We start from the raw sequence: 13,396 nt of genomic DNA on the forward strand, positions 1-13,396 counted from the left end.
ATGATTTTTTTACTATTTTGAGCCAGTTTTCCTTTGATAATAAAATAAAAATCAGGAGATATACATTACAATTTACCACCAAATGAAAGCCCAATTTGTCCAGAAAAAAACACAGTATAATCCACCTGGATGTGCAAAGCAGTTCTGATATGTACGGTTTTACTAACACATGCCAAATTTGTAAAATTTTACTTAAGCTTTAAGATTTGTTTTACCCTTAGGCGTGAAGGGGATAAAAATGGGGAATCATCAAACTAGTAGCTCATAAAGCAGTATACTGCCCAGCAAAGTACTAACTAAACATGACTGTATAAGCAACAAATAAATCACCCTTTTGGAGCTCTACTGCTGAATTTCCAGCTTGATAATGTGAGCATCTGTCAAGAGGGTAAATAATTACAGCCCTGTGGAAGGGGTTATAGTCAGGTATGTCACCCTAGGAGCTCAATTGCTGTAATCCTCATTGTACACCATATACATGGGTATATACTTGCATCTATGAGCTTTCATCATGGGGGTGTACACATTATCAACTTGGTGGTTGATACTCAACCTTGTGACAGAATTGTGCCAACAACTGATATATTAATGTAGTTGGCTAGAAATAAAATCTCACCTAATACTGGATAACAACATATAAAGGACTGCATCAAATATAATCTTTGTTGTAGACAACAGTATCATATAATAGCACAGTTCATGGATGGAAGTTGTGCAGAATAAAGAGATAGAAAGCTGCTTGTCATTGTAGAATGTAGAATGTGAGAGTTACAGACAGGGGTGTACTGAAGTTCTCTCTTTTGTCTAGTGTACACAATACATGCCTCTAAGCAGCAGACAATATCCCTCAATCAGGCAGTATATGTTAGTACACTTATTCAGCATTACTGATCATGGAACCCTCACATGGCTCTCTGCTGTGTAAGGGATCAGAATTTTTTTTTTGTATAAATGTAAAACACTATAGATTCCAATTACCCAAATACAGTTGTGCTCAAAAGTTTACATACCCTGGCAGAAATTGCAAAATGTTGGCATTGATATTGAAAATATGACTGATCATGCCAAAAAAGCTCTTTTATTGAAAGATGATGATCATATGAAGCCATTTATTATCAAATCGTTGTTTGGTTTCTTTTTAAATCATAATGATAACAAAAATCACCCAAATGGCCATGATCAAAAGTATCACCGTATTGTACTCCTTAAAAACAACCACACCATCTTTTTCCAGAGCAGTCTGTATTTCTTTTGAGGTTGCCTTTGGGTTTTTCTTTGAATCCCGGACAATTCTTCTGTAAGTTATAGCTGCAATCTTTCTTGGTCTACCTGACCTTGGCTTGGTATCCAGAGATCCCCAAACTTTCCACTTCTTAATAGGTGATTACCTTGTTATGCAGGACTTTTGACAGTTCTTTTCTGATCCCCATGGCTCAATATCTAGCCTAGTCAGTGCTTCCACGTAAGAGCTAACAAACTCATTGACTATTTATACACTGACACTAATTGCAATTTAAAAAGCCACAGATGTGGGACATTAACCTCTAATTGGCATTTTAACCCGTGTGTGTCACCTTGTGTGTCTGTACCAAGGCCAAACATTCCAGGGGAGGGAAACTTTTGATCATGGCCATTTGGGTGATTTCTGCTATCATTATGATTTAAAAAGGAGCCAAACAACTATTTGATAATAAATGGCTTCATATGATCATCATCCTTCAGTAAAAGAGCATTTTTTGGAATGATCAGTCATATTTTCAATATCAATGCTAAAATTTCACAATTTCTGCCAGGGTATGCAAAGTTTTAAGCACAACTGTAATCAGGGCTTAGCTTGCATCCTAACAAACTCGAAAATGATACAGTATATGGAATCGTACAGGCTGCAGCCGCCAGCACTTTGCGCTGCTTTTGGACTAGTGTTGGCATATTAGCCCCGACTAGAATGGATAAAAGATGGATAGACATAGGTACTGCTTGAGCAACAGGTTGCAGATACTGTCTAGTGACATGTCATTGCTACTTAGAAAATAATAAATATGTGAAACAGTCAATAAAAATGATACTCCAGAAGGAGATGATACAGCACAAAAATGCACAGTGCATTTGAAAATCAGAAGACGCACCTCCCACCAGTTCTGTTCAGCTTCTGCTTTTGTCAGTTCTATAACATCCCCTTTTTGCATTTTCAGTGGTGGACCAAAAGCAATAGGCGGTGGAGGAATTCCGAAGTACTCCTGACATGTTTCCATCTTTGTAAGACCTGCAATTGACAGACAGACTGATTTAATGGGGAAGTAGCTTTAGTTTATCTGTGAGCAGCCAAAACACAACCAATAAAGCTGGCCATAGCAAAGAACATTTAAAAAATGAAGGGCAATAAGTGACCCATCTTTCCAATTCAATTATGAGCCATAAGCTCTTACAGTCTCTTTTGCTCAGGGCACTGGGATAAAATAGTGTCTTCTTATTTTTTCCAAATAAATGTAGCCGTGTTCTATATTAAATACTAAAAGCATATCCAAATCCAAAAACAAAATGGTAACGTATTACCGCATACCAGTCCTTAGATGTGGTGGCTGTATTTGCTTTATTTTTTCAGGCTGTTTTCTGTCTTTTACACCTGGTAATATTGCCAGTAACACACTTCCTGTCCTAGGGTGACAACCCAGGGTTCTATATCAATGGAAGAGCAATGTTGTCACACTGGTCTACTCTACTGATTGAACTACAAATGCTTCTTCCTCCTGTCATGTTTAGTATACAAAGAGAGGTGTTTTGTAGTTCACAGAAGACAGCTGGGAAGGCAGACATCCTTTTAATGCACAGAAAGTTACAAGGAAGCAGGATTACATGCTTTTTTTCTGCACTTGAAGAAAATGCACTTAGCTTGAAAATAGAAAACAACTGCAACCACGGCATCTAAGGACCGATAAGCTACAATATATTGCATTTTTGTTCTTGGGTTTAGATATATTTGATGCTTAGTGGATGCAGTACACATCAGGTAGGGTATAGTTTTGTCCATATCTATCCAATTAGTGTAACAACAAATCCCATCCTTACTAAGCTTCATCCTAGGCTAATGTATGTTCATGTGCCTTAACTTCACTTAAGTTCACTTTTCAGAAACAAATGAGTAAGTGAACTAACGCCCTACAGCCTCTTCAACCCCCTGATCCCCACTGTATTTACCTCTGTGAGCATTAAGCTGCCAGTGCCTATGTAAGTGGTGCAGCAGTCTGAGGGTTTTAAATCCTCACTTTTCTCCTCCTTCTTTCTGCAGAGCTTCTTGGACAGATCAGAGCAATGCTCTTTGCTGGCACTGACCAATCAAAATCGCTCTAAATCGTCCTGAAATTGCTGCAGAAAAAAGAGGGAGAAAAGCAGGGATTTCAAATCCCTGGGCCACTGCCCTGGTTGCTTGGGCCCTAAACGTTCATCACCCAGGGAGATAAGTACAGTGGGGGCTGCGAGGGGGAGGGTGAGAGTCTGTAGGGTGTTCACTTTTTTGCTTTTTTCTGATCTAACCCTTCAACTCACACATTAGTAGCAGTTAGGGTTAGTATATGAAAATTCAGTTAAATAATGCTTGTAACTTTGCATTTTTTATTAGTTTTCAAGCATTTTATACATCAATTGTATTGCAATTATTGTTCTCAGAAGTGCAAATAAACAGGTTATTATCGCCATAGAAACAGCAGAAAAAGACGCCAAAGCTGTTCACACATGGGCCAAAACTGTCCAGATTGCATTAAGTTGTGATCTAGCTATTTGGCATCTTAAAGAGGAACTAAACCCATCGATTTACCAGTTTCAAAAAACAGTTATATTCCCAACATGCCTGGAATGCTAATCGGCACATTTGCTTGTGCTGTCAATCAAACTGTCAAACCATCAAATAGCTGGAGTAATACCTGATCACATGTGCACCACCATAGCAGTTGCAGATCAAACAAAGACTAAGATGACAGCTTAGAAAATGAACAAAGGAACAGCGAGTGCTCAGAGATCTGATTAGATCAGCCGCAAATGCACTAAAAAGGAACCCTAGACCTCATATATACGCTCTCTGTCTGGTCCATCTAAAGGGGGCTTCCTGCAGATTCTTGGTCAATATTTCAACACATTGCAATTTAATTATGCGCATCTGGTGATTGCGCATTTTTATCAATTTGACGCACGGATAAAGTCACATGGAATAATCTGACACCACCTGTACAATAGGAGCCATTTGGAACACTGTATTCTGACCGGTCGGTGTATGTCAGACCTTCACCACCTTATGAACACTTTTTGCTTTAAGACTTTCACAGCTGCACTAATTTTATTGCGCCAGTCATAGCGCTTCATCCACTTTTGTTTGCTATCACTAATATCTATTATTGATTTATTATCATCATTAATAATTATTATGCATTATTTAAAAAAATTTTTAGTCCTACACTGTGTCAATTTTTTAGCACTGCTGTTTTTCTGTCTGTAAGATGACAGCTTGCTTGGCTGAAAAGGATAGGAGGGTCTAGCTTGGCTTTAAGGGCCCATGTACACTGGGTGTTTACCCCCCAATCATGAGGCTCCATTGTTTAGGTGTAGGTGGAAAGTACAAGAGATACTAGAGTTGAGGGCAGTATGCGCCCTAGGACAAATGCTTGCGCAGGCAGCTTGTATTCTAGGCATTCATCCCTGGGTGCGTACTGCCCTAAACATTAGTAGCATTCGGTACACTGTCCAGACACAGCAGCTGTCAGCCTCTCATAGACTTTTTCAGGGTGTTAGCAGTGGGGCTGGACAATGCGCCTGTACCTTCCAACTGCATCAAACTGTTTCATCTTCATAACCCCAGCTTGTGCACATGGTGACTGCACAGCAAGTTATCAGCTCACATGATTTCTGGTAAAATCAACAGGTATTTTTTTTGCATTTATTAAACAGACATAACAAATCACTTCAAACGTACATTTAACAGACCTGAAGGGAGAACATAAGAAAAGTTAATTGTTAGAGTTTACATACACTTTAACATCAGTGGCAGCATATATGCAGGTCAATTATTGGCAGAGAACGCATACAACACCTTTTTCATGGCAATAATTAATTTATATATGCACACCAAGGTGCTAACAGCTTTCATTGGACACTGCTACATTGGAACTTGCTTGTACGTATATTCATAAAATGACTACTCAAAGAAGATCTTAACAGGGTCATTATTATACATTTTGGTTGTAATCAAAGTGTACCATCTAGGCAGATGCAATTTAAAGTACAAACTATATATGTGTTATGTTCTTTAAAACAACATACCTGAGTCTGTTCTTTTATTTGGCGGTCCACGGCCCTGTTTGGCAAGCAAATTACATATTTATGTTATTACTAGTGCTTTTTACTCACACATCATCATTTCACTAATAACCAAATATATGACTTGGTTCTCTCCTACTGCTTACAAACTCCTTCCTTGTTCCCATTTATTAACTTTGAAAAAACATTCCATCAAATATGACAATCAGATCATTTATATTCAGATTATTATTATGTACCCTTCTTTTATCCACTCTGCTATTTCACTTTCAAGGTTACATTCCTATTTAAATGTCTTCTAATGCTTTTTCTCCCCTTATTTCCTTGCATTCTGCCTTTATTTACTGTAACCTTTTACACACAGCCTCCATTACATAACACTCTGTGTTGCTTGTTTTGTAATGGTTATGTTGTACCTTTTTAGTAGACAATGGACCACAGTCTGCAAAAAAAAAATGAAATACATTGTTTTAAAACAATAATTCTGTAATAAAAATAATAACAATAATGCTGTTAAAGTAAACTTGTGAGAACATTAATATGGGAAGTGCCTTCACAGATTTGGATTTAAAGAGTAAGACTGTAGGGAGTCTGGAACCCGTAACAAGCATGGAACTAGTGAAAACTCTTGTCAAGTAGAAATTAATGGGCAGCACACTGATGCCATTACTTATGTAAAGCCAGCTTCAATATACCAAATAGAGGATTCACAACATATAGTCTCACCTATCTACCTCCTGCTCCAACGCATTTTACTCCATTAAAGGATTAATTGTGGCACAGCTGAGCGGGGAGTTTGTCCTGGGCATGCACCTGGGAGCTGGAGTTACAGGGAAGAGATACGGTACATTTGATGTCGCATAGCTACTATTGATTCCATAATGAAAACACTTGTTCATGCTTTACTTTAGGACAGCAACTCCATAGCTGGTAAAGCAAGGATCAGGATAGCAGCCCCCCATCTTCCATCTTTAAAAGTCAAGTCAGGATTGAGGACACCCATATCTCTCTCCTCACAGGTTACTTATACACTTTTAATTTATGTCAAAAGTTTTGGAAAAGTCATCCACTATTATAAACAAGAGAATGTTCTTGAAATTGCTTTACTATTTTAAAACGTAATATGCATCATTATTTTATGAGATTTATTATTGTCTGACTTGCCAGCTTGTTTCCTACAGCTGAACATTGGATTGATTAAAAACAAAATATTATGTAATAATCAAGTCTAGATAATTTAAGTAAGAGGGCGGTTGGGTTTTGTTGTGTCAACGTGTGGGATATAATTTAATGCTTTCTTTTTCAGGAGATATGCTATGCTGAGTGGGTGTTAGGCAGACCACATTTAGGGCTGACTGCATGTGTTGGGTTCAAGGAAAAAGCATGCCTGTGCAGAGCTACGCACATTAGAAAGCCTCTAGAATTGAGCTGCAATAAGGATGTTTGGACCCTGGAAGGTCCAAGACTGTAAAGCAGTTCAGTAATCTAACATTATAATTGCTTTGTGATGTCACGAGGGCTGAAATTATACTGCCTGGACCTTTCAGCCCACTGTCTTCTGCTGCCTTTCTCCAACCTCAGTCAAATTGTTAGCCTTAGTATTGCTTTAACAAGATCAGACATCATAGCTACACAAAGTGAACCAGAGCTCAGGGCAGAAAGATTAAAATGGGTGGTTGTCTTACTCTTTAAGTGTGCTTGGACCCAATCAGTATAAAATTAGAACAAACTGTTACCCCACTCTCTTAACAAAATTGTTCTAGGTGTATGCAACCAGTCAGTTAATTAATGTTACTGATGACCACCCGCTCCTTCTCAATGAACTCTACTCCAGTCTACTCTTTCCTGGTTCTCCACCTATCTATCACAGCACTCCTTCAGTGTTACCTACAACCATTTCTCCTCCTCTCCACCTCCTCTTTCTTTCAGAGTCCCCCAGGGCTCTGTTCTTGTACCTCTTCTCTATCTACACCTCCTTTCTTGGTCACTTGGTAACCCCTCCCAGGGCTTCCAATACCATCTCTACACTGATGACACTCAAAATTATTTCTCTGCTCCTCACCTCACTCCATCAGTCTCCTCTCACATTAATAACTTACAAAATTAAATCTTTCTAAAACTGAGCTTGTAATATTCTCCCTCGCCTATACCCTCCTCCCTGACCTTTCCATCAGGATCAATAATACAACTATGAGTCCCATCATGTCAGGATACTAGATGTAATCTAGACTTTGACCTGTCCTTTCAGCCCTAAATCCAATCACTTGTAGACTTCACCTCTGCAACATCTCTAAAATTTGCCCCTTTTTAACGAATGAGACCACCAAGCTACTCCCTTGATATCTCTCACCTTAACTATTACAACTCCATTCAAATAGGCCTATCTCTACATTGGCTATCCACACTTCAGTCTGTCATGAATGTTGCTGTCAGACTCATCTACCTTACCAACCACCGCTCAGTGTCCACCACTCCTCCCTGACAATCCCTTCTCTGGCTTCCGAATGACCAGAGAATTAGAAGAGAAGTATGGGATAGTACAAATAAATAGTATTAACTACCCTCACCACAGAACAGCTTTCCTTTCTTTCGTCTGTTTGTCTGTTTTTGTGTCCCCATTCCAAGTCCTGGTTAGGGCAGTTATGATCCTCCTTGGGTTTGAAATATTGGAGTGGGTGGTTACATCTGGAGTGAGCTGCCCCCTCATTCTGCTCTGAGATGTGGCCGCACTTTCCCCGAGCCCCAAGCTGGAACAAGCATGCTTGTCATGTGCCTCTGTTTTCAATGCATTGTGACATGACACTGTCAACAAAAAATGGAGGTAAATGACAGTATGCTGAGCTGCACCACCAGCAGACTTTACTGTAGTTAAATCAATACCTAAACGTTCTCCAGCCAAACCCTTGCTTCACTCTGCAGAGGAGAGCACTTCTGAGAAAGATTTTCTACTTATCTGTGTTACTGACAGTGAGAGCAGGACTGGAGTGGGGAGAAAAACAGCTGCTACCTGTATGAATGTGAAGGAAACTCAGAGGCTGGGAGTTGTAAGGATGGAGGAGGGGAAGAGGAGCTGAAGCACTGGGAGTGCGCAGACTGCCTGGAGCTGATGTCGGTCATACAGAGGAGAAAGAAAGGGGTGGATACCGACTTAAATGTTGGGCTGACACTGCATGAGAAACCTTATCCCCTCCCACAGGTATTTTCTTCGATTTCACAAGAAAGGGTTTACAATTGTCAGGCCAGGAAAGCATTTTTTATAGTAGCAGTTCACTAGGATTCAAATATTGCAAAAAAAAAAAGTTTAACCCATACTTCTCTTTTAAATTTAAAATGCTAACCACAACATACAATGTCATTCACAACTCTGCCCCAAGCTACATCACCAATCTTTTCTCCAAATATCATCAAATCTGTCCTCTCGGCTTCTCCCATGACCTCTTGATGTCTAGTTTCCTTGTCTCTTCCTCCCAAGCTCAGCTCCTGGACTTCTCCAGAGCATCTCCCAACCTCTGGAACTCTCTACCTCACTCTGTCCAGCTATCTCCCATTTTGACCACCATTTTGATCCCTGAAAACTCATCTCTTCAGGAAAACCTATTCCGCCTAACAACTGAAATGTAATTCTTCCATCAGCTCATCCCTCAAAGTAATTAACTTTTGTACCACTTGCCCTATCCTATTAGATTCTAAGCAGGGCACTCTTAACCCTACTGTATTGTACTGTCCCACTTTTTATTGTAAAATTCTGCGCAAACTGGTGGCACTATCAAAATTCTGTATAATAAAAATAATAATAATAAAGGTAGCTGTTGTAGTTTTCTGCTATAGGCCAGGACCTATATTGGCAAAGTAGAAATCCAGCTGTTATACTGTTGGCACTATAAAAATTCTGTATAATAAGAATAATAATAATAATAATAATAATAATAAAGGTAGCTGTTGTAGTTTTCTGCTATAGGCCAGGACCTATATTGGCAAAGTAGAAATCCAGCATAAGGTGTCTCTCCTGTGTGGAAAAGTAACATTTAGTGTAATACTTACAGCCTACTGTATGTGTTGTACTAGTGATAAGGAGGCACAGAATATTAGTAACAAATTATTAAGGGCTGAACATCAATCCTGCTGCCTGGATGAGCCAGTTTAACAATTAAATGGATTGGCCACGCTAATGATATCGTACATATCATTTGTTGAGAATCTACATAATATCTACAATTTTTGGTACCTGATTATATGTATAAAAATGTATCTATCACAACTTGGCCCTTACCTTGCCTCCCACAGCATGGCACTCGGCCCAAGCATTCCTTGTGTGCAGGAGTTCTGCAAATGGAGCATCTGTACCCCTGGAAGAATATTCCCCTGTAGGTGCCAAAGAAGAGCATGTAAGACCAGATGACAATGGAGCAGTAAGTGCTCCATCACATACACACTCTTGTCTTACCTTAATAGCATTTGACAGGCCTTGCATGTAGCTGTGCTTTCAAAAGAATACATTTGAAAATCATGTCCATTTGCATGAGCATGATCTGGGTGAATGTTGGATCTGTAAGAGAAAAAATGCTAGTAATACTCAAATTTATTGAGTCGTAAGAAATACACCACTGTGGAGCTGTTTGCAAGCTGGGTTTTGTAACGATTGTGTGCAATATAGACATGGAAGCTGTACGCAACAGCCATCTTGTTAAGGTCTCATGAGCAGTGTTCTTACTCCCCCCCCCCCCATTTGCAAACTATGGAATTTGTAGCTGTAACTTTTAACGAACTTCAAAAGAACCTCTTATCTTAATTAAAACACAAATAGACAGTGTCCAGACCTGGCCAGAGCTGTAAACAGCTAATTAGTCTTGGCAGGATGTCTGTTTCCATGTACCATGAAAAACACTTTCCTCTGCCCTATCATAAAACCACAATAACTTAGTCAAGTTGTCGCACATGACGTGTAAGGCCATTTAAGCGCTAGAAATGCAGAGTGTGCCATAAAATGTCTATTCCACAACCTAACAATTCCACATACAATTCAAAGAATTCAACAGGAACTGGACACATTAATATGAAGTATATATTTGAATGGGGAATATCATACCAATTAAATCAAGGTCATATATGACTACCCTAGCACATACAAAAGGGGAGAAGGCAGTCTCCTCTTGCCTGGGTGACAAAGGTACACTGTGTTTGGTATCCCTGGGTTTGAAATATAATTCTGAATAATATTTTTCTATTTTCTAATATACCACCTGCATGTATTGGAGGTTATTAATATTAGTGTAAAACTGTATTTGGGAATTGGCCGTAAACATGGTGGCCTCCCAGCACCCATCCCTTAAACCAGATTATTGGTCAGTTGGTCTCTGGCGACACCCCTTTGATATTACAGAAAAGGGACTGACCGGATCTAGTAAGCAAGCTCTCGTTTTACCATCAACCAAGGAACACCCAAGAGAGCCATGGCGACATTTTTGCTTCTACAATTGGACTCTGCTAAAAAAAAGGACTTTGCAAGTATTCTGCCTTCTTAACTCCTTTCTATTATTTCTCTGTTACTTTATTGTTTTCTTTATTTATTTGTAACATCTGTAAATATTTTAATTGCACTTTTTATTAATAAACCCTATTTTGAAAAGTGTTAAACTTATCTCTAAAGCTTTTCATGCAAACTAAAGAATCCCTGTCTCTTGAAGAGTGCTACTGTATGTAATAATCCTCTGAATATACCGGTCTCTGGTGACAGTGTGTGTTACAGACCCAGAGACAATCGCTCCCAGGCTGCTGGCACATAGATTGTGGTCCCATGAGCTGGAAAATCTTTGTTCAGGGTACAACTGAGAGTGGTATTGTTATGCAGCACAGCACAGTGTGAAATTGCCTGGTCCTTTGTCACAAGTTGGTGAGAAGGGCAGGGTTGGGCACCGCGTTTGTCATAGATTTCATAACTAGCCTGTTTCTGTTTAACATTTTCAATGTAGGTTGGAAAAAAAAAAAAGAAAAAAAGTAAGTGGGATTTGGAGTAGCCAATTAACTTTTCTTATTGGCTGTTGCTTCTCACACCAGCATCCAGGCAAAGTGCCAATAATATTAACTTAGAATCTTTGGGCTGTTATTAAAGGCAAATATACTGTGCACTTTGCATACTGCTTCCATCATCCAATCATGTGCAAGCAAAAAAAAATGTTTTTTCTTTTTTGTTGCACCTGATTGGGTATTTTTCACAAAGTGAAGTTATACCACATTTACTAAGGTCTGGGGAAAATGAGTGCAAATGCAATTGCAAAGTGCACAATCTGTTTGTCTTTAGTAATTCCACCCTATAGTGTGTGAATTGAGTTTTTGCTCTGTCAAGAGTAAAGATAAAATGTGTCTTATTGCTGTGCACAACCATACAGTTGTGTCCAAAATTATTCAACCCCCAATGCTGTAAAGGGGTTTAGGGACTATAGTGTACATTTGGAATTGTATTCAGAATCAAATCCTACAAGGACGTTGTAACTACCCAAATGCAACTAAAATGACATCAATTGTTTATGTAATACAGTAGTAAATGGTTCTTATGTGGTTTCTTCATTGCCACAATTATTCAACCCCTTAAAGACTACCACTCTGAAGAACAGAGGTTCATACAGGTGCTTTCCATCAGGTATTGAAAACACCTGTGGATGTCACCGAGCAGCAATCAAGCATAATAAGCACCAATTAGGCAGCTTTAAAATGACTGTGATACTCAGCTCCTTCTAGACATTTACTGGTGTGGTTACAAACATGGTGAAGGCAAGAGAATGGTCCAGGAAGACAAGAGAAGAGGTGATTTCTCTTCACAGGAAGGGCAATGGCTATAAGAAGATTGCAAAGATGTTAAACATACCAAGAGACACCTTAGGAAGCATCATTCGCAAATTCAAGGCAAAGGGCACTGTTGAAACGCTACCTGGTCGTGGCAGAAAGAAGATGCTGACTTCAACTGCTGTGCGCTACCTGAAGCGTAGAGTGGAGAGAAGTCCCCGTGTGACTGCTGAGGAACTGAGAAAAGATTTGTCAGATGTGGGTACAGAAGTTTCAGCCCAGACAATAAGACGCACACTGCGTAATGAAGGCCTCCGTGCCAGAACTCCCAGGCGTACCCCCTTGCTGTCTCCAAAGAATAAGAAGAGTCGACTGCAGTATGCCAAAAGCCATGTGGACAAACCACAAAAGTTGTGGGATAGTGTTCTGTGGACTGATGAAACAAAATTAGAACTGTTTGGGCCCATGGATCAACGCTATGTTTGGAGGAGGAAGAACAAGGCCTATGATGAAAAGAACACCTTGCCTACTGTGAAGCATGGTGGAGGGTCAATCATGCTTTGGGGCTGTTTTGCTTCTGCAGGTACAGGGAAGCTTCAGCGTGTGCAAGGTACCATGAATTCTCTTCAGTACCAGGAGATATTGGATGGAAACGTGATGCAGTCCGTCACACACCTGAGGCTTGGGAGACGTTGGACCTTTCAACAGGACAATGATCCCAAGCATACCTCCAAGTCCACTAGAGCATGGTTGCAGAGGAAAGGCTGGAACATTTTGGAGTGGCCATCGCAGTCACCAGACTTAAATCCGATTGAGAACCTCTGGTGGGACTTAAAGAAAGCAGTTGCAGTGCGCAAGCCTAAGAATGTGACTGAACTGGAGGCCTTTGCCCATGAAGAATGGGCGAAGATACCCGTAGATCGCTGCAAGACACTTGTGTCAAGCTATGCTTCACGTTTAAAAGCTGTTATAACTGTAAAAGGATGCTGTACTAAGTACTAAGATTGAATGTCACTTGGGGGTTGAATAAAACTGATAATGCTGTGAGCACAGAAAAGACATTTGTGGTTATTTCATTATAACTGTTATGTTATATTTGTCTGACCTACAAGTGCCTCTTTAATGTAAATGTAAGCAAGATGACTGAATGATCAAAAGCAATGTCAAACTGGCCAAAACACTCAATTTCAGTGGGGGTTGAATAATTTTGGACACAACTGTATTTTTACTTGCACAAGATTTCCCAGATCATTCTCAATTTATTTGGTTTTCATGAATATTAGACATTACTATGCCTATTGTATACATAAAT

The 13,396-nt window shown here is 39.6% G+C and overlaps 1 protein-coding gene across 1 annotated transcript in view; it reads right to left on the minus strand.

Annotated features, from left to right (window-relative positions):
* Positions 1-13,396, minus strand: part of VAV1 (vav guanine nucleotide exchange factor 1) — a 99,038-nt gene that overhangs the window by 17,919 nt on the left and 67,723 nt on the right. The window contains exons 16-20 of the mRNA XM_089676701.1: positions 9,749-9,850; positions 9,575-9,666; positions 5,721-5,746; positions 5,308-5,341; positions 2,127-2,263 (exon numbers count right to left, since the gene is read on the minus strand). Coding sequence (XP_089532827.1) covers positions 2,127-2,263; positions 5,308-5,341; positions 5,721-5,746; positions 9,575-9,666; positions 9,749-9,850 — 391 coding nt within the window. The remainder of the gene's footprint in view (positions 1-2,126; positions 2,264-5,307; positions 5,342-5,720; positions 5,747-9,574; positions 9,667-9,748; positions 9,851-13,396) is intronic.

The sequence above is a fragment of the Staurois parvus genome, unplaced genomic scaffold (genome assembly GCF_062004578.1).
Source record: "Staurois parvus isolate SC_StPar_1 unplaced genomic scaffold, SC_StPar_1.0 ptg000172l, whole genome shotgun sequence".
NCBI lineage: Eukaryota > Metazoa > Chordata > Amphibia > Anura > Ranidae > Staurois > Staurois parvus.